Source organism: Syngnathus typhle, linkage group LG4 (assembly GCF_033458585.1).
Source record: "Syngnathus typhle isolate RoL2023-S1 ecotype Sweden linkage group LG4, RoL_Styp_1.0, whole genome shotgun sequence".
Classification (NCBI taxonomy): Eukaryota; Metazoa; Chordata; class Actinopteri; order Syngnathiformes; family Syngnathidae; genus Syngnathus; species Syngnathus typhle.
The window spans coordinates 16,832,167-16,860,071 of NC_083741.1; the positions used below are offsets into that span (position 1 = coordinate 16,832,167).

A 27,905-nucleotide genomic window follows, 5' to 3' on the forward strand; every position below is an offset into this window, starting at 1 on the left:
TACCTGTCATGAGGTGTCACAAACGGTAGCAACTTCTGCACACGAATAACATCAGCACTGGTCTGTAAAATCACGTATGACATGATGAGCTTACCTGCTGCGTTGTAGAGATTTCATTCAAGGGCTGATCCTCTTTCCAGTGATGTCATAAAACAAGACTAAAAGTGTAGCTATACGGTACACAAATAGTCCAACAAATACATTGTGCATGAGCAAAAGCATTTTGGTTTCTTGTAAAAAAAATAAATAATAAAATGTTAAGGCATGGACGGTTAGTATTTATGGAATGCATCCATACAATACCAATTCATGTACTTTGTCAGTGAATTCCAATAAATAGTACTTTGGCTCTCATTTACAATCAGCTGTCTTTATTTTGGAGCAATAACAGTAGATGTTGCTGCTTGCGTTATTTGCTGTGCATATACAGTAACAACGTATCACCACATGGTGGCACTGCTAAACATCAACGAATCTACACCAATCATATGCGCTGGCACGTCATACGTCACGAGCTGTAGCCAATGAGTGTCAAACTGTCTGAAATGCCGTTTGTTTCTGTAGAATTTGAATTTTCAACGAGACTCCACTACAATCGTCGGAAAGAAGTATCGCGCCAACGTAAGTTTTCTTATTTACAATAGGGTGAATGCATTCGTGCCATAATTAAACGCGTTGCCCAACGTTTCTGTCCGTGCCAATTTAATATTTATAGTCCGAGTGAAGTTGACTGGTATAATATTTTCACGATTCACGATGGACTCGTACTAAAGCTAACGTTCAGCCACTTAGTACGTTAAGTGCACTTTATCGTATTTTCTTACGGTCAAACAAGATTTACTCTTCTTAGACAGGAAACATTTAACGTTGATTTTACAATGATCACAATAATAAACCAGATAAATATAATTCCTTCGTCCATTCGTATCTTTCTGAACCACTTATCCTCACGATGATCCAGGGCGTTGTGGAGTCTTACTCTAACCCAGTTTGTGTTTCATCAGGTGATCAACCATGAGCTGGGCGGTGGAGGAGTGGAAGGATGGACTTCCAGGAAAGGCCCTGCAGAAGATCCAGGAAATGGAAGTCCAGCTGGACAAATTGAAAAAGGAGAGAACTCAAAAACAGTTCCAGGTTGACTCTCTCGAGGCAGCCCTGCAGAAGCAGAAACAAAAGGTCAGTGGTCAAGAAGATTCTAAACATGGACGATTGAAACTGATAGTTGGGGGTTCCTAGGGTCCACATAAAAGGGGCAAAAAATACAATTTAAATGGTAGTATTTGTTTGTTTTACAGGTGGACAGTGAACGCAATGAGGCATCTGTTTTGAAAAGAGAGAACCAGTCTCTAGTAGAGTCATGTGACTCCGTAGAAAAAGCTCGCCAAAAGGTTTTACATGATCTGGGAGTCAAAGAGCAGCAGGTGAGTTTTACTTGAAAATAATTTGTTTAATTTTCTGCCTCTGTAGTCAGGCCAAAGTGTTTACGGCAAATGTTTGTATATGATCTCATATTGAAATTGTGTCTTGTTGAGTTTGTTTGCATGTCTAAAATCAAAATGGAAATCTTTGTTTTCATAAAGGTGAGATATTTGGAGGGCCAGCTCAACACTTGCAGAAACACCATAGAACGACTGGAGCAAGAGCTTAAGAAGTGAGTTGTGTGGGGTTTTTTTTGTGTGTATCTGTAAATTTTGACTAAACACAAGCTATAGTGAAATTGCATCGCTAATCCGTTGCCGCCAAAAAAATCTTATTTGGACTTTCAGGTACAAAAATGAACTGGATCGTTCTCAACCTGCCGGCTCTTGCTCCATGTCATCCTCCTCGGATCTGCAGGCATTTGTTACTCCACAGAGGAGTTTCTCCACTCCAGTTTCATCTTACAGACCACAAGGTAAACCACTGTAAACCTTTCCCACCTAACTTTTTAAGCTTGAATAAATATTGCTGTACCTGCAAGAACATCACAAATCTGACATCAATTTTGTATATTTGCTGCAGATAACAAACTAGAGGACCTTCAAGAGAAATATAACCATGAGGTAGAGGAAAGAAAGAAGCTGGAGAATGAATTAAATGTCCTTCAAGTCAAAGTGAGTATGTCAGCCATCATTACGAAGCTTCTTCCACCTAACACTTTTGCCGTTTTGTTTCTTTTGTAGCTGTTGAATCAGTCGTCGGCCAGCGTGACCCACAAAGACATTGCTGCTCGCCAAGCCGGATCCTCTATTTTCCCATGGCAGCAACAAGATCGAGCACACGTCCGCCAGTCTCAGGAAATTGCTGAAACGCCTCTGAAGAGGCGTGGCACGTCCCTTTGGGACGCGCACGAAGAGACGCCCATCAAATCGAGCCAGCGGATGAGCTGTCCCAGAACAGCAGCAGCGAGTCCGGGTGGATCCCACCAGATGGAACAACTGAAAATCCTCAACCAAGGTGCTGATCACAAATTAAAGTAGAGTTGTAACTTGACTGAATTATTGTCCTGGTGTTTATCTTTTCAGATGGATGATATAATTGCCAAACATTTTAATTATATCTGTTTCAGAGCTGCGTGGCCGTGTGTCAGAGCTGGAGAGGAGCATGTCCAGTCACGAGAGAGAGATTAGCAGCCAGGCCTCCAAACTGCAGGACCTGCAAGTCCAACTGACCCAGGCCCGCAAAGACCTGACTGAGCGGGACCGAGACTTGGCCAAGACGAGCCACGAGCTGCGTCAGAGCACAGACAGACATCAGCAGCTCGAGGTCAAGGTAAGATCTCATGTCACTTTTTTTTTTTGTCGACTACACCGTGTAGAAGAGGAACGTGTGGGATTTTCTGGCAAGTGTGTCTTAAATGCTGCTGCTTCTCTCTCTTAGTGTTCTACAGTTGAGCAGAAGCTGAAGCAAGTTACTGAAGAAATGAGCTGTCAGAGACACAATGCTGAGAGCTGCAGACGAGTCCTGGAACAGAAGGTCAAGGACCAGGAGAGAGATAGCCAGAAGGTGCAACGACACAGAGCCCTGGCTGCATCGAGCCTTTTAAATGTGATGAAACTAAAGCATAACACCTGATCATTTTCACTGCGTGTAGGAGCTAGCCCAACTGCAAAGATCTCATCAGACTTTGGAGCAACAATTGGAGCAGACCAGAACCAAGTTAACACAAGAGATCCAACAGTCCAAAAAAGACAACAACATACTGCAGACTGATTTGGAGAAAGTAACTCAGCCAGACTTCCTTTTGCCATGTTCCACTCTGTGTCATTATTATTGTCAAATCATCTTCTTGCCGTGTTCCAGATGTGTTCTCAGAGGAGTCAGCTGGAGAGGGAGGTGGAGGAACAGAAACAGAAGCTGCTGCGCTCACAGCAGAGCCTCCAGGCCAGCCAGAGCAAAGAGGAGGACCTCCGCAAGAAACTAGAGGTCATATAATGTTTTTTTTTTTTTTTTCCACATGACTTTGAGATTTGTAGTGGTTTGATCCTGTTGGCAATGGCTTCCTGATACTCAATACTAGTGATTTACCAGTACAAGTTCAGAATTCAATTCTTTTTTTCGTTATTGTGTTTTTGACTAGGTGGAGGTAGATAACTGGTTTTATAACGGATAATAAATGAATACAGTACAAACACACATTTTAATAGCTTGTCTGTACCACTCATTGCTTCCTTTTCTGACTCCAGGAGCATCAGCGAGAGAAGAACAGCACTTCTGTCCAGTTGGACCAGAGCAATAGGCAGCTGTCACAACTTGAGGAGGAAAAGAAGACCTTGGAGCAGACTCTCAAACGCACCCAAGGACTCCTGGATGATCTCAAAGGTAACTTAATGGTAGCATTAGAGTAGCGAAGAGCAATATTTAGATTCACATGGCACCTGTTTTTTTATTTTGGGCCCTCTATGCATTCAGCGTATTGTTTGTTGTTCCTTAGCAAAATGCGAAAGTCAAAAAGAAGAGCTGAAGAGACTGCAATGCAAACTGGAGCAGCAGTCCCAAGCTTCGACGCTGGAGCTGGAAAACCTAAGGAAGACGCTCTCCGACGCTGAGACTAAAAATGAATGGTAGACATTGGGGCAAAAAAAAGTCCCATCCATTATTGCTCCTTGATTTAATGAGAGACAATTAACCTTGTTGCACTCATTTTCTAGGGCCCAGAAGGAAATGCAGAAACAGAAGCAAGCAGAGGAGCAGTTGGCCAACAAGTTGACAGAGGCTGTAAAAGAAGGTCAAGAACTGAAGAAAAGTCTCGGTGCGAGTCATGACGAGTGCAAGCAGCTGACACAAAAGCATCAAGCTCTGCTGGATTGGAAGAACGAGAAGGATGCACTCGTCAACCATGCAGAAGCCACGCAGAAGGAACTCGCTGATAAAATCGATCTGTTGGACCAAAGTCTGAGCTCACAGAAAGAGGCGAACGAAGAATTGAAGGTAAAGCTATTTATCCAACCAACTACATCAACAAGAGTCATCACCGTGTGTCGTTCTTCACATCATTCCAATAAGTTTCTCTGCATTGTAGAAGCAGCTGAGGAGTGCAGAGGAGGAGCAGGCCAAGCTGTCAGCACACATTGACGGCCTGAAGGGAGAACTCCTCATCAAGAGTACAGAGCTGGAAGAGCGGGAGCATCAGTACAAGCAGCTCCAGACCAAATCCTCTGAGGCTGAAGAGAAACACACCAAAGATCTGGAAAATCTTGGTGCACAGGTGACCCAACTTGAAAAACAGGTGAACACTAATACTATTGTAAATGTCTTCCTGTAACACTATTTCGGTCGGCTTGGCTCTAATCATTCGATCTGTTCAGGTCAAAGAATTGCAAACGCAGCTGAAGAAGGAAATTGCCCGAGCGGAGCACGCCGAGAAGAACATCGCTCAGCTGCACGACGAGCAGCGAGTAGCATCCGACCTGACGCGCTCCAAAGAGCAGCTCATTGAACTCGGCCAAGACGCAATACGACAGCTGAGGGAGAGCCTTGCTCAGGCTACTGCGGAGCAGGAAGAGAGAAATTTAAGGTGAGGTCAAGAAGTTTCGCTTGCATCCTGTTGAGGTAGAGTGTAGACTATGGAAATTTGAAAAACGCCCAACATTTTAGGACACAATTATGTCTGCATTGTAACATACATGCATTGTTGCTCATTGCACACAGGTTGTCAGAGGAGAAAGCTGCTCTGATGCGACAATGTGAGGAAAGCATCGCAGTGAAGACGGAGGAGACGACACAAATCAAGCTCCAGTTGGAGGAAACTCAGCAAGAGCTCCTACTCACCAAAAATCAGGTGCGCTTTGCAATGAAGGAATTAGTGTCTTGATTTGTACAACGCTTCATTTTCCCCTTCATTTCACCTCCGCGTGTTTCAGATCAACTCAATGGATCAGTTGCTGAAGACCCAAGAGCAATTTGGAGCAGAGCTGCAGAAAAAAAGCAAGAAGATGTCCGAGCGCGAGGAAGAACACAAAAGGATGGATGTGGAAAATACGCAAAAGCTGCAACAGCTGGAGGCGGAGCTCCGGGGGGTGTACGATCAAGCGGCGGAGAAGGAAAGGCTCCTCGGAGAAGACCGGGCTCGACTCTTGTCTCTGCAGAAACAAAATGAAGACTTGGACAATGATCTCCAAGGGAGGTTGAAAGAAATACAGGTAAAGTTCAATCACACGTTGGACGAAAAAATGATCTTAGGAATGGTTTGTATGTTAATGAGATTCTTCTTTCTCCTCTAAAGCTCCTGAAAGATAGACACAGTGAGAAAGTAAACGAGCTTCAGGAGCAAATATCATCTTTAGAGGAGACATTTTCCTCAAGCAAAGATGCAGTTGAGAAACTCCCATTGCTGAAAAGTGAACTTGAGTTGGTCAACCGCTCTCACGCCGAGCTCAAAAATCACCTGGAAAAAGACGTTTCAGAGCTCACGCAAAAGTTGAGCCAGCTGTCTGAGAGTAAAGCATTGGAAGCTCAAAGCTTCCTCGGCAAGGAAAAGAGTCTCGGAGAAAAGTGTGAAGCCGCGGAGAAAGCCCTGAATGCCACCAAAGCTGAGTTGTGTAACATCCAAACTGAAGTGAAGGCTATGAAGGCAACTCTGTCTGCAGCCTCGCAAGGCTTGGAAGAAAGAGACGCCAGCATCAAGGGTCTGAAGGAGAAGCTGAACAGTGCAGAAGTTGAACATGCCAAGACTACCGAGCTCCTGAAAGAGAAGACGATTGTCATGAACAAAATTAAGGTTTGCTTTGGCGCAATTAACACTGGCTCGATCGATCAGTAATCTTAACATTTGTGCTCAAGTGACATGTTGCCTTTTAAACAAATGGATGTCGTGTAATTTAAAAAACAAAAATAATTCATTTTGATAGTTAACAAATTGCTTTAACTTTTAATTTAAATCATCCTATGTGTTTACCAAAATTAAATTATAAAATATGTATGTGAATGTTTATTTCAGATGAGTTTACAATAAATTAAATTCAAAACTAACCAGGTAATTGGCAAAACTTAATGAATAAATTAACCATAGTTTTCACATTGAGTTGAACAAAACAAGAATATCTTCAAGTAGGGATGTTTGATACCACTTTTTTTCAGATTGATGCCAGTACCACTTTATGAGCTTGTATTTTGGCCACCTCCGGTCTAATCTATTTAGTTTATAGTAAAGATTTTTTTTATATATGTTGTATATTTGTTTTGCAAACAGGTCCAGTTGGAGATGCTTCAGATGGATCTGGAAGACAATGAGACAACTGTCAACTCTTATGAAAGTCAAATTGAGACACTAAAGGAGACCATTCAGTCACTGGAGACGGAGCGAGCTCATAACCAAAGTCACATTTCTGACATGGTGGTCCAACTAGAGGATAGCCTAGCCCAGGTAGACACCAAATCATTTTCTCATTTGAGATGATCCATACTTCTTGCAGCAACTGGTTAACAAAACTTTGGGAACAAAATGCTCATTGTAAAAAAAATTGTCTTTTAGGTCTCAGTTTTGGAAACACGGTTGGAGGAGGTCCAGTCTCAAAACTCCATGTTGGAGTCCAAGTATGTGACCGCCAGAGAGGAACTGACAGAGAGGAGTTGTGAAATAACACGCCTGGAGGAAGACGCTGTCAAATACACTCAGTTGGAAGATGAAGTCGCGGCTTTGACGGCTCAAGTTGCTACTCTCAACCAGATCATTAAAGACAAGGAAGATGACTCAGAGTCACATCAGGAGAAAACCAACCTCGAGGCAACCCTGAAGCAGTTAGTAAATGCCAAAGATCAATTACAGACTGATTTAAATGAGGTGAATGTTCAGAAGCAGCAGTTGGAAACAAATCTGGACGCGTTACATGAGGAGAACAAACACCTGCAGACCAGCGTGATGGTTTTAACTGAAGACAAGCAGCAAGCGGAAACACTGACACAACAATTGACCGCGCAGAAAGAAAACACCGAAACAACACTGAGGCAACTCACCGAAGAGAAATCCCAGCTCCTCTCCACTCTTGATCTTCTCTGTGAGCAAAAAACTCAGCTCGAGGCCCAACTCGGCGAGCTGGCAAACAAGCTGACTCAAGCAGCGGAGGAGAAACTTCAGTTGCAATCCAGTGAAGCCCAGCTGATGGAGGAGAAGCAGCGAGCCCAAGCAACCATCGAGCTGCGTGATAACGAGGTGACTTCTATGCAAGAAGAAAAGGAACGGATCCAAAAACTTCTCCAGGAGTCTGAACAGGAGTGTTGCAGGATGAAGGACCATCTTGAAATGACAGAAAAGAGGATGGAGGAGGAGAACGCATCCAGGTATGGTTATTATCTGTGTTTAGGCTCTTCTGTTAGATAACCATTGCGCCTCGATTGTGTCTCAGGAACCGGCAGTTTGAAACGGACCAGGCTGAACTGCATCAGACGTTGTCATGCTTACAACAAGAGCTGAGCGTGTTCAAGCACCAGTATGACGTGTTGCTGGAGCAGGTGGCCCAGCAAAACCACCTTATCCAGACACTCTCACAAACGCAGGGCCAACAGAGACCTGAAGAAAAGTTGAGCTCCATCGAGTCTGAAGAGGCAGACATCAACGGTGAGTTGAAATAGAGAATGTCAGAAGGGGATTTTTATTTGAACCCTAGCGACGCCACATTGAGACTGACTTAACTTAATTCCAGCAAGCCATGTTCATGCTGAATCCACTAAGGAACCAGCAGTAGACTCCTTGGCAATAAATGAGCCCGACTTGGAGGAACTCTCATTCCAACCTGATGAGGTCCCCAGGTATGGTGACTTTTAATGTAAACTACTCATAAACACGCAACAATTAGGAGAAATAAAGCTATTCTCTTTTGAATCTCGTAGTGAAGCAGAACCCGCCCTCAAACCGGACGTGATCGAACCAGAGACGATCGAGGAACTTCCGGAAGAAGACAGAGATGATTGCATGGAAGATGGACAGGAAATGCAGAGAAGTGAAAAGAAACTATTTGATCAGGTATAAAAGAATTGTTTTGATTGAGTTGTCCTCTGACCAGTTTGTTACAGGATTTGATTTAGTGGCTGGCTTTTATTTTATTTTTTAAACCCACTTGCAGGATCACGAGGAGAGCACTCCCTGCGGTGTCCTCGAACAAGAAGCTGTTCCATTACACTCCATCGGTGAGAGATTAAATACATAAATTTGCAAGCAAAACAGATATACTCAAAAGTCAAAGAACTTGTGTGTTGATATTCCGTCGAGCAGAGACGAAGCCCGTGCAGTTAGAAGAGGATCGCGAAAAACTCTCAAAGCTGGACGAGGACGTCTATGCCCTGCTTTCCAAAATTGACCTGCTCAACTCTGACCTTGCACTGAGAAAGGAGTTGACCTCAGACCTCCAAAAGCATGTCCAAACCTTGGAGCAGAAAGTTGATGCGGCAGAAGAAGCGACGCGTTGTGTGGCAAATAAGTTGAACAAAGTTTTGAAGGAGAAGGATAGCCTCTCTGATCAGGTGGGTTATTGTTGGTCTAGGAATGTCATTTATTAAATTGACATGTCAATTCTGCGTTTGAATTTAGTTGTCCCAGCTGTCAGAAGATAGAGAAAACTTAACCCTGCAGCTCCAAACTGCTAAGTGCCAGCTAACTGACGTTATGGAGATGATGGAGGGACTCGAAATGGCCAAAGGTAAAAATATATAGATGAAATTGTGTGCCAGTGAGTTACATGCTAATCTATTTTGTTACGCAGGCGGGTGGGACGAGAAGTTCCTCCAGCAGGAAAGCGAGCTGAAGAGGGTTCGCTCGGAGAAAGCCAATCTGGAGCAGCACATCCTGGGCATGGAGTGTGAGCTGGAGGCCCTGCAGGAGGAGCGCAGCAAGCTGGGAGATGAGCTGGAAACTCAAAGGAGGACCTGCTCAGGCTTGGAGCAGCAAATCGAAACATTCTCCTCTGAGGTGGGAGCTCATTCGCGTGCCAAACACTAGGGACACCAACGCCGCAGAGGCATCTAATATAATTGGGTGGCTTGTTTAACTTGTCCTTTTCTTCTCAAGACAATCCATCTGAGATCTGAGCTGGTTTCCTGCTCTGAAGAACGAGACGAGCTGAGTCAGGCTGCGAGCCAGTTGCGAGAGAAAATTCACGGGCTGGAGAAGACCAACTGTGACACCAGGTCCTTAATTTCCATCCTGGAGGAGGACATCAGAGCAGGAAAGAGGGCGAATGAAGCCCTGCAAAGCAGCGTAGACAAAATGAAGACAGAGAAGCAGCAGGTGCAAAAATAACTTTTGTTTTCGGAATAAGCTCGTCCAAATCATAAAGAATACACAATGAAAATATTTTTGTTGTTGTCTCAAGCTGTCGGAGCAGATAAATGTTTTGGAGGAAGCCATGTCTCGGCAGACGGGGGAGAAGGAACAGTTGATTGGGCAGCTTGACAAGATTAAGGAAGATCGCACGGGTGCCAGTCTCAACACGGAGACCATGTTCAGCAAAATCCAGGTGAATAAGATGAGTGATGAAGGAGGGGCAATCGACATAAGCTTTGAAAATGTTACTATCATCTGTTTCTCTGCCAAGGCTCTGGAAGGAGAAGTGCAACAGCTGACGCAGTCTTTGGAGTCTTCTCTCCTGGAAAAGGGAGAAATCGCCTCTCGACTGAATTCCACACAGGACGAAGTCCAGCAGATGCGGAGCGGCATAGAAAAGCTCCGCGTCCGCATCGAATCTGACGAGAGGAAGAAGAAGCACGTGAGCGAACTTCTCAAAGGTAACTTGGGCGTCATTTTTTTGCAGCGTGGTCAGTTTCTTAGTGGCCTGACCAGGACTTTGCCTGTTTGCAGCCGCTCAGAGGAAGTCTGACTCACTGCAAGACCGCATTGATGCTCTGGAGCGAGAGAAGGAGGATGCAGAGCAAGACCTTGAGGAAGCGGTCCTTCAGGTATTCCCCAATATTTATATCGCTAACAACTGTATAAGACAGAATGTTGTAAGGCTTAACTGTGACTTGCAATACAGGCTGAGACCATGAAAGCCGAGCTGGAGGAGCAAAGGATAAAGGTATGCAAATGTGGCTGCTTGATAAGATTTTTGTGTGCGTGTACATGTTTTGTTTGTTTGTTTTAAACCTGAATTCATGTTTTGTTTGACCCCAGGTGGACGAAGAGAAGGAAGATCTCAAAGAGGAGCTCTCGAAGCTTTCTGCCACTCTGGACAACCTGAGGTCTGAGAAGGAGCAACTGGAGCGAGTTCTGCAGATGAAAAACGCAGAGCTTGAGGAGCTGAAGGCTGCTAAGGAGGAATTAGAGCAAGGGCTGGAGAGGGCACAGATGGATCGGAGAGAAGAGGAGGAAAGGCAGAGGTGCCGGGTGGAGGAGTTGGAGCGGGGGTCGAGGGAGGAAGCTGAGAAGCTGACGAGGCGGGCCGACGATCTCCGAGTTCAGCTCGAAGCGGCTCATCAGCGAGAGTTGTCTTTTGAAGACAAGAGCGCAGAAATGGAGAAGGAGCAAGAGAGATTGAAGCATCACCTGGAGGAGGTGGAGGCTGAGAAACAACATCTGCAGGAGGAGCTGGAGAAGTGGAAGATGAATGGTGAGGAGTGGGAAAGGCAGAAAAACAATCTGATGACTCGCATTGAGGATTTGGAAGAAGACCTTGTCAAGGCCAAAGAGGGAGATGATAAGGAACAGCTAAAAGGAGAAAATAGACTACTGCTAGAAGAAAAAGAGAGACTAGAGCAGGAGAACAAGATGCTCCATTCTAGCGAGGAGGAGAACATTGCACTGAAGCAGGAGAGAGACAGAGTGGAGGAGGACAGAAACAAGCTGGAGGGGGAAACAAAGACGCTTCAAGCAGCCTTGTCACTGATGGAAGATGAGGTGAAGAGTTCGTCTTTGGCTCTTTCTGCACTGGAACAAGACAAACAAAAAGCTGAAGACGACAAGGTGAAACTGTCAGAGGAGCAGCAGAAGCTTCAGTCCACGGTTTCCTGCCTTGAAGAGAAGCTGGAAACGCAGCAGCTGTCCACCTCGAAGCTCAACGAGCAGGTACGCACACCTCCATTTTCAGTATAAAATATTTGAAATGATACAAAATGAATAAATGTGCGTTTATACAAACAGCAAACATTGGTGGTTTCAATTCCCTCCTCAGTCCGCGTAACTCTTTATTTGCCTCCAGGTGTCCGAGCTGTCGTCTGTCGTCGCTCGTGTGACCAAAGAGCGAGACGCCACGCGCAGCAAGTTGAACCTTTGGATGAAGACTTGCAAACAGCTGGAGCAAGAGAAGATGCTCCTACTGAGCAGCTCAGGTTTGTTGACTCGACACCGCTCACAGGGGAGACTCAATGAATCTGGGTTTATTCCAAAGCCACCTGTGATATTTAAAATCCATAAAACTAAATGAGAACTCATTCATCCCTTCCACTTCTTAATAAATGTATTTTAAAAACAACAAAAAATGGCAAAAATCCTGAACAGAATTGATAAGTGCAGTGTGCTGTGATCTCCTGTAGATGGCACTAATGCCCAAGGTATGAAATACGTGGACACCTGCTAAACCCATTTTCGACCGCGTAAACGTTTGCCACAAACTGCGGATTTCCGTGATGCCATATTCCAGAATAAAATAAATAATCCAATCCATTTTTAACTCGGACCTGCTCTTTTTCCACCAGATGGAGCGTGCAAAGAAGCAGCACAGGTGGAAAATAAGCAACTGCAAATTCAAACTGAGGAGAGGAAGAAGGAGGTAGAGGAGCTGAAGTCGTCCCTTAAGGAGGCAAAAGCAGAGTGTGAGGAAAAAAGCAGAGAGGTGGAGGAGCTCAAGGCGACCCTGGACGCACGCAGCAGAGATCTGGAGGAGGTCAAAGGTGAACTCAAAGAAGTCAACCAGGTCGTGGAGGAGAAAACGCAGGAGGCGGACGACACCATGGACAAATACTGCAACTCGTTGCTGGAGGTGCGCAAACTGGAAGAGGCCAACGATGCGCTGACGACAAGGCTGGAGTATTTGTTAGCGAGCAAAGACAACATCAGCCGCTCCGGCACCGCCGACGGCCGCAGACGCTCAGCGAGGTCCTCTACCAAACACCTGGATGACAAATCGGAGAACACAGATCCTGCGACTCCACAGAGGTCACCGCGGGGCTCCTCTTCCGGCAAGAGGGCTCATAAACACATGAGCGATAAGGACAGCGCCCAGGAGGCTCTCCACAACCTCACCAAGAAGATCAGAGCTAACGCCTCGACCACGCCACCAAAACCGAGTACTCAACAGGACGATGAGTTCAGGCCTGAGGGGCTTCCAGAGCTGGTGCAGAGAGGTTTGAATGCCCTGCGTCTTTCATCATCATGCTGTGCAACATCTAGACGTAGTGGAGTCAAGATTTGTTTTTGTTAGGCTTTGCTGACATCCCACTGGGTGAGGCCAGCCCCTTCATCATGAGGAGAACCACCGCAAAACGATGCAGCCCTCGCCTGGCTGCCAGGCAGACGTTGGATGGCAAGGTAAGCACCAACACACAAACTGGATGTACTTGTTATTCTTCATGTTGTTTCACTTGTCACCTCCAGTTACTGCTGCCTCCTTCCTCGACTGACAAGTGCGAGGAAACGGTCACTCCTCGTTCGCAAGAGTCACCAGAGGAAGGAGACAATTGTCATGTTCAGTAAACGCAACTCAAAACACAGCACTGAGGTTTAGATGGACGGTACGTTTTTACCGGAATTACGCTGCACTCCTTTTAGTCGTTTCTGTCAATCCCAACATGTCTTTATTTAACTTTTTAGTGTTTTAGTAAAAGATGAAAAGCAGGGACAAATAAAAAGCCTTTTTGCAACATAAGACAGTAAGACAGCTTCTCTAGTTAGTATGCACCACTTTCATTTTTCTGTATTTTGCTATAGGTGATGAAAATGAAAAGCATGCCGTATTACAACATATTAGTAATAGCCAACATAAGTCTTCAAACACATTCCTCAGGTGTGTAAATCAATTTCACGTTACCTATTCTTGTGCTGTATATATTTCTCTGTCCACTCAGCCGTAAATTGTGTATTCCATGAGCTAGTCTTGTCCTCACGGCAGCTATCTTTTCTTATCCTTTTTATGTGCTTAGACCGCTTGACTTTTTATTGCTACCTGGTGGTAAGTTTTGAATGTGTTTCTCTAATCACAGATTTACTTTGTAGAATATTTGAACTCAAACGCTTTTTACGTAGGAGATGCTTCTTGTTAACATGCGAGGTTAACTAGTGAGTATGAGCTCACTAGTCATTGTAAATAACTTTTTAATCCCCCACTAAACTTGTTTAAACAACCTGATAGCGTGTATGGTTTGTTTTGAACACACCTTTTCTCCAAAATCAAGTTGTTTTTTTAAATATATTTTTAGCATGACTAATTATGAATTCATTTTATTTTTAGATTTTGTTATTACTTTGTTGTGCACCCAGTTAGGAGACGCAAAAAATGGTCAACTGCTATGCCTCCCTTGTCTCAAATAAGCATAAGCGTTACATCAGATGTTAACTACAAAAAAATATATATATATGAATTTATTTCAAAATTTGACTGAGAATCTTTGAAGGCTAAAAGAAAGCTTGCAGCTTTTAAGACCGACAACCCGTTCACCTTCAAGCAATCAAGATTTCAACTGTGGTTGACTTCACTCCTCTACATCTTCATCGTCTGCCGAAATTGGAAAAAAAGGCTAACAAGCATAAACAGTAGAAAATCTATTTAAGTGCAAATAATTGGTTACTGCACCTACCACTTGAATCGTTTGGACTTTGAACGGGGAGGAAATGCTCAAAATAAGCCTAATTATCGACGTGTGTTAGTTAAAGACATTTCGTGTTTCTTTTAACGTGGGTGGAGCTTTATGATGCAGTCAGATGGCTTCTGGTCAATAGCCATCGATCTCTACTTATAGACATTAAGGTTATCGATGTGTCAGCTGAGGTCATCGTGATTCGTGACCTCTTGACCTCTTTAAGCCGATGATGGCAGCATTCCGTTCAAGCAGTTGAAAGCACCTGAGAGCAATGAATTGCCAGTTATGGGAACGGAGAGAGAAGGATGAGCCAGTCGCACACACCTCCGAGTGGATAATGTTGATGCCAGTACCAACTGTGGCCCAGCACACGGGAAAAGCAGGGCTGTGTTATGACTGGCGCCGGCTGTCAAACGTGTTTGTGTAGGAGTGTGTGCGTGTGTCCGCAGGCTGGACGGACAGAGCTCCAGACCGTCCCCCCTCTGAAGCCTATGCATGAATTGAGCCATTCTCTGTCCGGCAAGGCTGTATAAGCAGCAGCCAGTGTCAGGAAGTGACACCGGACCGCAGAGAGAACACTTGATCTCCTGCTAGAACATTTGATTTGCCTTAAAACAACACTGTCGCAACATTACTGGATGAGCACGAACCCTGTTTGCCCAACTGAATCTTTTGTTTTCTTTTCTACAATTGTTGGAGCGATTCTGCTGTATGAATATGAATACACTTCTTCTGTCAGCTTATACTCCATTCCAGACAAAATGGGAAGTCTGAGTTTTCCCCCGACCTCTGACCAGGACAAGTGCACTGCAATTGTACTCAAACATGGAGGGTCATCTTACCAAGCCAGAAAAATAAAAACAAATCTACTTGGACGCCACTTGACAAATGCGTCCCACAAACCAGTTAAAGGTAAATTTCGTACAGTATTTTCATCTATCTTTATTCAATCAATTAAGTTATTCAACATAAATTCACATAACACTTGTGACTTGTACTGCATGCTTGCATGAGAATGCTGTTATTCCGACAGATAAATTGCTTTCTATCAATATGGAAAATTATAATGTCACGTTTGCTGGAGGTCAAAATGTGTTTTGAGTGAGCAAATCGGCCATCTTTGTTCTTTATATTCACCTGGAACGCTTTGAGGTTGCAACTGGCACAATGCGAGTTGGTCAAATTTGATTTCCACCCTTCCTGGAATGTACCGTTAGGTCCTTGTCACTAAGGTGGCGTCAAAGCACTACTTGTATGTCACCGAGTTTAGACTTCGCACAAAAAGCAGCCAATATTTTAATTTTTGTTAGTTTTTTTGGTTTTGTTTTTAATAATGGAAAATAGTTTTCAAAAGAAACGCTTGAGTATCCAATAGACACGTTTTAGTGGTAGTTAATTTTTGGATCTTTACTTGTGGCTCAAATGACCCTAACATGCTTAAAAAAACATTTTTGTCAAACTGCCCCACTGATGACCAAGTCTCAAGAGATGATCTGCATGTCGACCTTAACATTATTAACTCGTATTGACTTGGAGAGGGGCTCATGGCTGCAAACAATTACACATGCCGCAATTGAGCCATTCTTCCTTATTGGACTGCAGGCTTTCTCCTTTCTTCTTTTGAGCAATAGTAAAGAGCAGACTCTGCATTTAGTGAACCTAGAATAAGAAAAGGCTCATAAAAGAAAGTCCGTACAAGCCTCTGGATGTTTTACATCATTTGATTTCTGTAGTTATCTTTGCAATCATTTACTCTGCCTGAGGGATTGTCAAAAGCTAGTTTTGGAAGGACCAAAGGATGAATGCAGTCATCTTGCAAGGATTTAAATATCACTGCTTACTCTGGAAGGAATATGAACTGCAGCTTCGTTTGAATTCATTCAAAGTGAAGTTTAAAATGATAACTTAAAAAGTCTCTTGCTTGTTCAACTGGAAAGTATTGACTGTGTTCTTGCTATCCTGGACGAAATCATATTAAACTAATGAAATCTTGTTAGATAAAGTTTAATGACTGAAATAAATGATGACACAGCAAACATGGACAGAGGTGAACTTGAATATATTTTCTACTTTTAAAAAAATTATATTTTTACTCTAAAAGACATTCATGTGGCAGTAGTAGAAATATGTCTTAAAAAAACATGCAGTGTAGAAAAAACGCGCAAAATTCATGAAATATTCCGAAAACGCGTATTGGGCACATGTGGCAAAAAAAGCAAAAAAAACTTCAACATTGGTTTCATTTTTATACAGCAACAGAAGCTATCTTAAAAAAAAAAGTGTAAGAAAAAATGAAATGCACCAACTAGCATGTTAGTACCCCACTAATAATAATAATTCAATAAACTATACTTTTTAAATATCCTTAACCATTCATAAAACTTGAGTTTTCATTCAGATTCTTTCTTGACGTACGTATGTATCGGTCCAGAGATAAAACATAAATAAAAATATCACTTTTCACTTTTGGCCATGTGCACAAGTGTGAGTGTCTATTTTAGCACCATAGTCCGTCAGAACTCAGTGTACAGAGGAGTATTAGGGGAAAATAGAATTCAGAAACACTTTGTATATATTTCTGCCTTGAATAAGTATTCAAGGATGAAAACAGTTTGTGTGAAGTAGATAATCTAAAGATGCAATTTGGCACGTTTTTATGAATCTGAAAATAACAATTTTGATGTGAACAGTCTTGAGGTTAAAAAAATCAAATAAAATTAGTCTATATTATTACATGCAAAGAAAGTCACAAAAAAGGCAAAACATAATATGAGCGTCAACATTTGTCAGTTAAATTTCCAACTTCCAGACTTTTTGATTGTTTAGTTGGGCCCTAATACTCCTTGGTACAGTTGTAAACAAAATCAACCATAAACATAACAAGCCTTTTTGTTTCTTCCACATATGAGGCGTACTTGAGTGCAGCAGTAAAATGGGATGGACTGCATAGCGCCGCAAACTGTAGCCTGTCGTTACGTGCTAATGCTGTAAAAATAAAAGTGCATTTTTAACTGCAGGTGGAGGAGGAAGAGGCCTCCCGGTTGTGTCTTTGAGCAGTAGTAGGACAGTGGCTCAGGATCATTTAAGTCAGTGGAAGGGAAGTCAAGACAAAGTATGAACATTTGTGGGTCAAATGCTTTCACGCTTTTTTTCCCCCCCGACAACTGAGGTAAAAAATTACATTTCAAAAGTAGAAAAGAAATATAATGAAAAGGATTTACGCAAACACTGCATAATTCCCGTACGTCGTCCTAATGTGACAAAGTTGAAGTAGAAGCGTTTGAAGTTGATTATCATCTAGTACATTTCGACATTCACGTGGCAATGTATTTCATTTTCCATATTCACATATATTAAAAAGTCCGTCTGTTAGTATATGCTTTAGAGTTCTTGATGGACCATGTTCAGGACTATCCCAAAAGTATTCCAAGTCTAGGAAGCATTTCTCTCAAGTCAACACGCCCTTGTTAGGATATCAGAGCTCAGGCCTCAATCCACTTTCTAACATCCAAGTTATTTGTAAAAAAAAGAGTTTGCTAATATCAAGTCAAGCAGTTCTGGGTCTGATGGATGGAAGGTTGATTTTTGGGGAGAAAAAAGAACTTGTAAGGTGTTCCTGGAACTGAAAAGTTTGAGGGCCCCTGTTCTAATCAAGGAAAAATTAAATGAGAAAAAAAAAGTATTAATAGCTTGAACCTCTTATTTTAACAGGCTTTCCCCATTCACTGTAATGAAGAGCAGAAAAGCTGTGAGGCTCAGAGAGCCAATAAAGTATAACAAGGTTGTTGTTTTTGTTGTTTTTTGCTTTGCACTTAAAGGTCAACCTCTGAGGCTTGTGCTTGACATTTCAGCAAAATGAATGACTTTAAGGCACCGTGACGATTGGATTAAAGCGTCCGTGTTGCCACGTGCATGCCCTGCAGTTTCTCTTCCTCCTCACCTGAGAGTTCTGAAGACTATCACTCACAAGTGTGGGATTGGCAACAGAATCCAAAAGGTTAGTCTACCTTTTGATCAGAAATGGTGACCGCATCCAAAGTCCAATAAAGCAAGCATAAAAAAAAATGTTACATTGTCTTGAAGGGTTAAAAAGCAACCAACCAAGCCGTAATCTCCAAATTATTTCTGGTCATCTTTCTCTTTCAAACTTGCAGCAGCTGTTCAGAAGTAAACTAAGGCAGTGGTTCTCAAACTGGTCCCTGGTTCTGGCATTTAGGGGTATACTTAGGGGTTTTTCTTAATTGATGTGAAGATTATAGGGGTCCTCAAGACCCAAATGATTCGAGAAGGGTCATGTATGAAGGAACTGTTCAGATTTGTTCGTGCTTGGGTATTTAGTACATGTTGCTGTTGTTGATTGACGCCCACAAATTGTCCCAAAAACTGTACGGAATCTGTATGGAGGATAACAATGTCCCCCATAATTCGGGAATCTTTTTTTTGGGTGGCCCACTACAAAGTACCTTTCACTTAATGTGTTCAATGACGGCCATATCGCCTCTTTCCAGGTCCAGACCGTTCATAAACAGGCCGCAGTTTCGGGTCAGATGTGACGTCAGCCCAGGTAGCCCCGCCTCTTTGTCGCTCTTTTCCCGTTCCTCGCTATGATTGGCTGACACCGTCCTCCGTGGGAGCGCAAATTCCGGGGCTGGGCTGAACCCGAGCTCTGACGACAGTTTGCGCTTAATGGAAGCGGCCCGTTGGAATTTATCGTAAATTTCAACGCTCATTCGTCGGCGCGTTTCCTTCAACTCCGCTGACACGTTGGCTGTCCATTCGGCCGCGTGAGCCCGAATCTCTCCAACCTGCAGAGAAGAGAGTTGCAGTTAGAAATATAATGAGCAAAAAGACAGACAACCTTCATTCACAATTGTATGATACCCTCGTGTAGAAACTCTGAGGAAATGTCCACTCATTTGCATAAGTTGTGTTATATTTATAGCAGCAATGAGTCAAGATGCATGTTCAGATGAGGCTTCATGCAAACTTTCTCTGGAGAGACTCAAACTAATAACCTGCGAGTGTGTGTAGGTTGCGTAAAGTCTATTGAATCAGAGAAGCATTTCATCATTGAAACCAAGTTAGGAGGGTGACAAAAGTCTGCTGGGGCATGGCGCCGCACTTGGAAATGAATAACTTCTCAATTACAGTATAAGACACTGAAAAGAGGGCGTGCTATGTTACATAATATTCTGCATCAGTGGTGGCCAAAGCGATGAGTCACACGCGTCCGTCCGTCCATCCATCCATCCATCCATCCATCCATCCATCCATCGCATGTATAATACTGTGTTGAATATAAGGATAATGTAATCTAATAATAACTAAACCTCTTCTTTGGTCCTCCTGGAAATGACTCTTAACCAGTCTCCAATCATGCTGAGGATGGCAGCAAAGTAGGCAAGTCCGACCAGAATCCAGAACCACACGACCGGTTTGTAGTAGTCCAAGTACTCGATTTCCGACCCTCCTGTAAGCAGAGGTAGAAGTATTCACATAATCACACGTGAGGCAAGTAACTTTTTTTTTTCTTAACAGTTTTACCTGCAACAAAGTCCCCGAATCCGATGGTGGTCAATGTAATGACCACAAAGTAGAGCGACTCCAGCGCTGACCAGCCCTCAATGTGTTGAAAGATGACTGCCGGGAGCGCCACAAACAGTAAACAGCCAAAGAGGACAAACAGCAACGTCGATATGACTCGGATCTTCGTCTGACTGATGTTCCAGTGCTGCACGAAACACACATGAGGTGAGCACACATTACGCGACTGCTGATGAATTTGGATAAACTTTGCAGAACATGCGACACAACAGTTGGGTCCACGTCTTTCAATTTGTTCTTTAATCCAGCCCACTGAGGATAGCATAGACAAAAGGCAAAGTGAAACCATTTATAATTTCATAGATTTTACTTTACTACTTTAAATAAATAAATGAGTAAATATTATTCTAATAGGATCTAAACAGCTTCATTAAAGTGATTTCTTTAACAAAGATGACTTGCTTGCTAGTTTTGATTGAGAATATTCATTCATTTGACAGTTTCATTTTTTTTTTCTGAATAATTGTTATATAATTGTTTGCAGTGGTGGAAAATGACCCAGCAATATGCTGATGTGAGTTGCCTTATTTATCAGAGTCAAAACAGCTCATCGTATGACGCTGTACAGTTTTTATAGCAGTATGATATACATCCACAAATAATGTCATTTAAGATGACTCTTTCATTGATTACTGAATGTCTATTAAAGAAAACTCTGTTTCATCATCTGATTGATTATCGCTTCTAAAATGTTTTAAACAAAAAAAATCCAAATTCCATGCTAATTACAGACATTGCGCAATATGACATCACAATGAATGCCCTTGAGAGCGCTTGTGACTGACACTAAAGCTGTCGTCTAAAACCATCTGTGTTCAAAGCCATTAGGCTTTTAGGTGGGGGACACAATGACATTTTGTCCCAATTGTCTGCAGCCTTTGTCATCATCATATTTGTCTCAGACACCCTCGGGATCCTTTAATCATTCAGAACAAAACTGCAGACTGAACAACGTAAATTTAGGCATGGGCTAAACAGTCCAGCCCAACCCTTGACTGATTAAAGAATTGATTAGGAGGCTGTGTCCCAAGTTGGGTTGACATTATGGTCAGACTCGGTCATTGGAAAAAAAATCAGCAGATATCTGTTCTTCGATATAATTTTATGTTGGCGTGAGTGGGTTGCCAATAAAATCATACTTCACGTCCTGTCACAAACCTTTAGTGTGTGAATGAATAACATAAACCCTAAAACTCAATTGAAGACCATCAACCTGAGCTTTGCGCAGGATGTCACTTGTGTGACGCTGATTGGTTGACAGAATGGTCACTAAAGTTGCTCCAGATTTGTATTAAGTCATATGAACAAGGTTGTTTGTCTTGTACCTGAAAGGTCTTGGCGTGTCACGCTGTCAAGAGTGCTTTGGTGTAAATTATTCAGAAGATCTTTTGCGGACTGTAGGTGTATGCAAGTACGACCTTCACTCACCACAAACATCTTCTCTACTCTGGCGATGATCTTTCCAAAGATGGTGCCCAACTGGTCGCCCACTCCAGCCAGGAGGAAGCCGAAGAGTGGGATGCCCAGCAGAGCGTAGACGATACAGAAGATTCGCCCGCCCTCAGTGTGAGGAGAGATGTTCCCGAAGCCTGCAGAGAAGACGGAGAGTGGACTTCGGAACAGGTTTTAGGTTTTACTATTACCGCCGCTAAGGTAGTTACTAATGCGGGGATGGAGTTCAGCTTCACACTGCTGGTGTTATGTTGTGATTTTCTGGAATGATTATTTATTTAAGGTACATATGCTTCCAAACACTTTGTCTTGAAGCTGTGATGGAGGGGAGGTTTATTGTAGTCCTACTGGCTACTAACTCCAAGTTGAAACAATTGGCGGGAGACAATTGTGCTAAGTGTGGTCCAATGCTGATGAGTTTAAATGAACATTAACCACAAAATTGGAGGAACCGAGTCAATAAGCGGAGCACTGTCCACAGTACAAAGAGTCATTGGTGGACCTTGCAATGTCGGAATTGCATTGGAATCAGCTGCCGCCAAAGAAGTCACAAGTCGAGGGAAGGGAGAATGGATAAAAGCAAAAAGCAGGAAATAAAAGAATGTAGTGTGCATGCAGACAGACAGACGCACACACACACACACACACACACACACACACGTATGGCCATCAAAGTGCCACTGTGCACTAGTATGATTACCTGCAGGAAGCAGAGGTCAGATCGATGACAAAAGTAACGTCCTCAACGTCCTACAGTATTAAATCTGTTATGTAACAGCTTATTTGGGGAGTGTGCGCACGCACACACACACACACACACGCACTCCAACCAAATTCAATACATTATTTTTATTATGAATAGCAATCAAATATTATTATTATTATTATTATTATGAGTAGCAATAGTGTGTTTGTGTATGCGTGCGTATGTGTGTGTGTCCTACCAATGGTAGTGATGACAGTGCCGGCAAAAAAGAAGGCAGAGCTCAGGTCCCACAGGCTGCTGGGATTGGTGAGCGTCCCAACAGGGTTCACTCCCGAGCGGATGGCCGACACGACTTGCTGGAGCGAAAAGAAGAGGCAGACCAAACTTTAACTTACAGCCGGAAAAAATGTCTAGACAGTGTAGCACATTACAGTGGAAAGGCAGATCAGGATAATATGATGAAACATGTGACCAAAGTTATCCATAAAATTCAACCAAAGCTACGCTAAAGGTCAATGAGACTTATTTTTATACTCATAAGAAACTCAAAAATGTTGTAAAGCAAGAATACAACTCGAATTCAGAAAGCCTCATTCATTATCCTAAGAACTACTCCTCTGTCATCAGAAGGTGAGTCGTTTTATTTGGTATTACTATTTCTATCCAATAATTTCTAATATAGGAGATGATCATGAATGCAAGTCATTGAAGGTCAACAAGAATCTCTTCATAGATTTTGTTCAGCTTCAAAGATTCCTTCGGATGAGAAAACAGGGAGCTGTCCAGGGTGCTGATTCTACTGCAGCGACAACACACAAGTCTTGAATATCTTTAATTATCTTCTTACTTTTTTTTTTTTTTTTTTTTTCCAAGAACAAATTTGAACAGAGATTTTTCAGCATGTTTCTACACAAATGTAAATATTTCACCTTAACCAGATCCTCCAGCTGGCTGTGGTTGACACAGGGGTGTTTGGCTAAAAAGTCCAACTTTTGAGTCAAGATGGCCAAGCGTTGAGCACTGATGGAGAAAGATGGCAGAAGTATTTGTCACAACTTTTCACCTCATTCAAGTCATTTGCATAGACACAATTATAAACGTTTGCTTGGGGGCACCAAATCCAATTATCTTTGCATTTGTTTAGTTGCTGAACTTTCAACTTTCCTGGATTTCCGGACCCAACTAATACTACGACTACTTTCCTTTCTACCAATTATAGTAGCTGGAAGGAATTTCGTGTCAGTATTTGTCAGTTATCAAAATAACTGAATTTCACCCGGCCCAACCTTTTGTTTGTGGAAACAGGTTCGCCTGGACAGCACAACCGGCCTCTCAAAAGTTTTGGGACCCTCAAAAAAGCATAGCAGCGCTGTAGGACCCTCTTTACCCAAGTAAGTTTTTTTTTAAATGCAGGAGGTATTTTTGTTTTTAAAAAGTTAATAGGAATATCACCCAAAAACAAGAAGGTACAACTGTATTTTTAGTTTAACATGTTTTAATACTAGTTTTTACCTCTCATGAGGCTGTTCCAGGGACCTGAAGACGGCCGCTCCCATCACCAGGTAGAAGACAATCAAAAGAAAGATGGCAGTCACAGTCTTCCTTTTCATCACCGTGGCAACCACCTGCAATACCTCAACTGTTCAGTCAGCCAACACGTGCGTTGGAAAGAAGGTAAGGAACGAACGCATGATGATAGTTTCGTCGCGTCCTACCTCGCTTTCCTCTCGTGGAGTCAGCGTGATGGACTTGGTGGAGAAGGAGAGGCGGGGCTTGGTGTTGTGGGTGGCTGATTTGGGGTCCAGTAAGTCTGGAGCTGCCACTGTTGAAGGGGATGAAGCGGGGGGGGGGGGGGGGGGACATTGCCTTGAATTGTGTTTTCCCACACTGTCTCACTTCACTTACTGCGGCCATTTAGTTGTTAATTTTAGAAGTCTTTATAAATAAATCACAGACAAGGCTTTGAAATGGCCTTTCAGTCGGAACACAAGCAAACACATGAATCACTCTCTTGCCTCTTTTTTTAATGACAATATTCTAACAAGTAGAACTACACAGTAAACACGCGTGAATGCACACCAAAAGCAACATTTAGATTTGCTTCATATTGCAGTAGGATTGTGTTTTGCAAATATTCTACACACAAAATAATTTTAGGCTCTCCAAGTACCCCAAACAATGAAGTAGCATCGTAGGCTTATGTGTTCGGCAAAAACAAGGGAAATTTTCTTTCAAAAATATATTTAATAATACTATGAGCCACGGTAACATTATGTACAGTTTGAACAAAATATATCAAATTAAAACATGAATATGTTTATCTGTAAGTAAAAATTGAAACATAATGATTGTTTGAAATCAAACAGCTAAAAAACAATTGAACTGTACGTAACAAATGTGTGGTACTGGATTAAAAAAAAAAGTTGAAGCCATTTTGACGCTATGCAATCAGTGGTCGCCCCCACATACCACGAGAGGGACAATGAATATGATTTTTTTCACTTGTCTGCAATAATTACAGTGGTTTATAAAACTGAGTACAAAAAGGCCTCAACTTTATTGTTGCTCTGCTGTTTTTGTTGCAAATACAGACAATCACCATAAAGTATACGTAACATCCACCTGCCTGATCTAATGACACACAATGCAAAAGTTGTATTAACAAATTAAACATTATCTGAAAAATAACCGTCAGTGTGACAGCGTTTTAACATTTTTATGATTGTAATAATATAAAATAATTTTGCTTCCAGAGTTTTGGGGTAGACTCTCACCCAACAAAATGAAAATATTTTTGAACGTTATCAGGAGAGCGTATTGTGCAGCTGTCATGTCACTATTTTAAATGTAATGTAAAATATAACTGAAAAATACTATCGACAGGATAGATTTCAAGAATTCAAAAAAATATTACAATGACTGCTACTCACTCCTGGATGAAGCCTATCCAATGCCCTCCGCGCTCCTCTTCTCCTCATCTGACACCCTCACTGCGTTGAGGGGAATTGTTCCTCCTCTTGATTTCTCCTCCCTGTGATACTGAGGCCTCCTCGTCTTCCTCCCCCTCCTCGTCTTTGTCTCACCTCCGCTGAGGCCAAGCCAGCAGCTGAGTGGTGTAGGAGCGCCACGTGTGCCTGCAACACAAGTGTTGTTTTGCTCTCCGGCATGCACGCTGCTCCACTGCGCTCCCTGAGTGAAGGAGGGATGGGATAAAACAGAGGGAGGAGCAGGAGGAGGAGAGAGATGGGTGGAGAAACATACACACACGGATGCACAAAGAATGAATTTCTTGACATGACACACACACATGTGAATTGATGGAATTGGCCCATACTTTATTCCCCACCTAACATAATGAATTATTACAAAAGTTTGGGATCACCCAGACGAATACATTTTTTTATGAATAACATTCATTTATACCCGAAGGAATCGGAGTCACTTAGAGCTTGTTGTTAATTCATTTTTTTTAAACTCGTGAAAATATGTGAACTAGGACTTGGCAAAAAGTCAGCATCCATTTGAAAGGTGCCTGGAATGTGTAGCGGCATGCTGAGCTGGCATTGCCATCCGCATGATTGCTGCCCCCGTTGGCTCTCTGACACTGTTGAGTCTTCTGCTGATCATAAATTAAGAGCAATTTAAATCTTAATGTTTCCACCTGCTGGCTCCCCACCAGAAAAACATTCATTACACGCCCATTTACTCTGCCCAAGATAGGCATGTGTGGGTGAATGTGTGTGTGTGCGTGTGTGTGTCACATTTAGTCACACGCTCAATGATGTGCACAGCACATGCATTTGTTTCTCTAGTGTGTCTGTTGCATATTTGATGCAACACAGCAAAGTGAGCACCACTAAATAATTGCATCAAATGCAAATAAATGCTTAGTGAATCTGCGAGTGCATTCTTTATGCTGACCGCAAAAGGAAGAGGTCCAACAGGTTGTCAGGTAGAATCTAAGTCTGTGTGAAAAAAAGTATTGAACACACGTATAATCAGGTGACGGGTGGTCTTATACACTTGGAATAAGTGTCCACAAATAACTCTGTGGCCAAATGACCATTGAAAGCTGCAGGTCAGAACGTCTTGGCAGCATGCTGGGCTGCAATTAGTCTCCCATGTTGATGCGGAACTGCCCTCTCAGTGTGGGTTGTACAAGAAGTACACTCGTGTTGCCAGAGTGCAAGAGAAACATCCTCTCTGTGGCAATAGTGCAATTGCGTGCGTGCGTGCGTGTGTGTGCGTGCGTGTTATTGTACTGCAACACAATTAGTGCTTCCTGACTGTCTACTAGTTGTAATGACCAGAAACTCATAATAATAGGCTTGTGGAATGTGATGGCAACTAATTCAAACAGACCCAAGAGTATAGAAATGCCTGGAATCTGTGAGTGTGCGCGCGCGCGCGTGTGTGTGTGCGTGTGTTTGTGGGTGTGTGCACGTTGTCCATCGTCTAATTCATGCCAGTCTGAAACCATATAAAACCGGATCTAACGAGATCCAACATGCTGATCATTGAGTGATTGTCATTGTAGGCACAATTTGTATTGTATTACAAAGCCAAGCCTCATGGAATAGATAAAAAAAAAAAAAAAAAGTCTACACACCCTTGTCCAAAAATCAGGTTTTGTGTTAGAAAAAAGATGACACATTTATTTATTTAGTTACCTACCAATAATGTGAAAGAAATTCTCCTAAAGCACAAATTGAAATGTGAACGGGAAAACAATTTTCAATGAAATAAATGCAAAAATAAAAAAAGAATAACAAATAAATAAATAACTTTTTGTTCATAATTTTACAACACTGTTCAGCACACAGCATGGTGCTGGCAGTATTATATTGTACAGGCAAGTACAAAACGTTTTGAGGTAATTTCTTCTTTGTTTCAGTTTTTAATGAAAAACAAAGAACAAAAAAAAAATTGGATCAAGGGTCTGTAAAGTTATTTTAATTGTATTTTACGCAGAAGAATCCCACAATACTCAATTGCTAGTGTGCATCACTTCATGACTGGTTGAATGAATGGCAACAAGTGGATTCACGTTTACCTGTACATTCTGTCATCTAGGATGAGCATTTATTCTTGTTTCTCATGTCACTGGCATAAATGGATGGACACATTTGTAATAAATAAATTAGACTTTTCTGATGAGATAGTAAAATTGAATATTTTCCCCATGATCTAGCTCAAATGTGCAAAATGGTTGGGAGTCATCATTTTAATGCAATATAATACAAACAATATAAGATGTTTATTATTTTTGAATGTTACAGGTTTTTTAATTAAAAAGCATTTCAAAGAGTTGAAAGATTCTCACGGGTGCATTTTTGTGTTCTCCTGTCCGACCCCTGCGACACAAATCATTGTTCATTTAAGCCATTATGTGCCAGATCGTCTGTTGATGTTAAATTGGGGTCCAGGCCTAAATATAGCTCCCATGGTTTGGACTGTTGAGGCCCACAAAATAGTACAAGTTAATCCATGTTATGTAACTGAGTGGAGGTGGAGGGGCTTCCAAATGGGACCTGCGCTTGAGTGTGTGCGTGTGTGAGTATGCACGTCAATGCACTTGGGCTATGCTGAAAACAAACAGTCCTGCAGTTGCGTGACATGATGCTGGGAAGTGGGCACAGCTCACAAAATATGAAAGGACATGCAAGGAGTCAACATCTCCAAATTGTTTCACATGTGCAAAGGTGGAGGTGCGTCGAGGAAAAAAAGGTTACATCACTCAGATCAGAACAACTGGACAGGACTCAGCAACTTCTTATTTGAAGTGCTTTTGATGCATACATCGAAAACAATCTTGCTGTTATGAAAATACCTTAAATTGTCATTATTAATGATCAACAAGAGCGGAAGCTGCAGTGAACATAGTCGGGATGAGAATCGTCTTCTTAACCTTGCAGTCGGAATCTAATTGTCTCGTTTTCTG

The 27,905-nt window shown here is 42.4% G+C and overlaps 2 protein-coding genes across 2 annotated transcripts; one reads left to right on the forward strand and one right to left on the reverse strand.

Moving 5' to 3' along the window:
* The first annotated feature begins 472 nt into the window (after window positions 1-472).
* Window positions 473-13,746, forward strand: cenpf (centromere protein F). The gene is made up of 38 exons (XM_061276233.1): window positions 473-621; window positions 1,005-1,176; window positions 1,296-1,421; window positions 1,581-1,651; window positions 1,767-1,894; window positions 2,002-2,093; window positions 2,163-2,436; window positions 2,549-2,751; window positions 2,860-2,985; window positions 3,074-3,202; window positions 3,283-3,405; window positions 3,666-3,801; window positions 3,914-4,043; window positions 4,131-4,410; window positions 4,502-4,708; window positions 4,788-4,996; window positions 5,131-5,260; window positions 5,343-5,621; window positions 5,705-6,199; window positions 6,671-6,844; window positions 6,953-7,758; window positions 7,824-8,035; window positions 8,121-8,226; window positions 8,308-8,440; window positions 8,541-8,604; window positions 8,690-8,937; window positions 9,005-9,113; window positions 9,177-9,382; window positions 9,482-9,700; window positions 9,786-9,929; window positions 10,008-10,197; window positions 10,271-10,368; window positions 10,446-10,487; window positions 10,583-11,473; window positions 11,607-11,736; window positions 12,103-12,750; window positions 12,828-12,934; window positions 13,001-13,746. Exons 2-38 carry the CDS (start codon window positions 1,015-1,017, stop codon window positions 13,097-13,099), a joined length of 7,926 nt encoding a protein of 2,641 aa, XP_061132217.1. The 5' UTR covers window positions 473-621; window positions 1,005-1,014; the 3' UTR covers window positions 13,100-13,746.
* A 4,810-nt stretch (window positions 13,747-18,556) lies between these two features.
* kcnk2a (potassium channel, subfamily K, member 2a) lies at window positions 18,557-27,033 on the reverse strand. Its single transcript, XM_061276695.1, has 9 exons — window positions 27,018-27,033; window positions 23,680-23,786; window positions 23,477-23,589; window positions 22,894-22,984; window positions 22,203-22,320; window positions 21,235-21,395; window positions 19,747-19,933; window positions 19,533-19,672; window positions 18,557-19,007 (listed from the first exon to the last, which is right to left on the reverse strand). Exons 1-9 carry the CDS (start codon window positions 27,031-27,033, stop codon window positions 18,669-18,671), a joined length of 1,272 nt encoding a protein of 423 aa, XP_061132679.1. The 3' UTR covers window positions 18,557-18,668.
* Window positions 27,034-27,905: the final 872 nt, after the last annotated feature.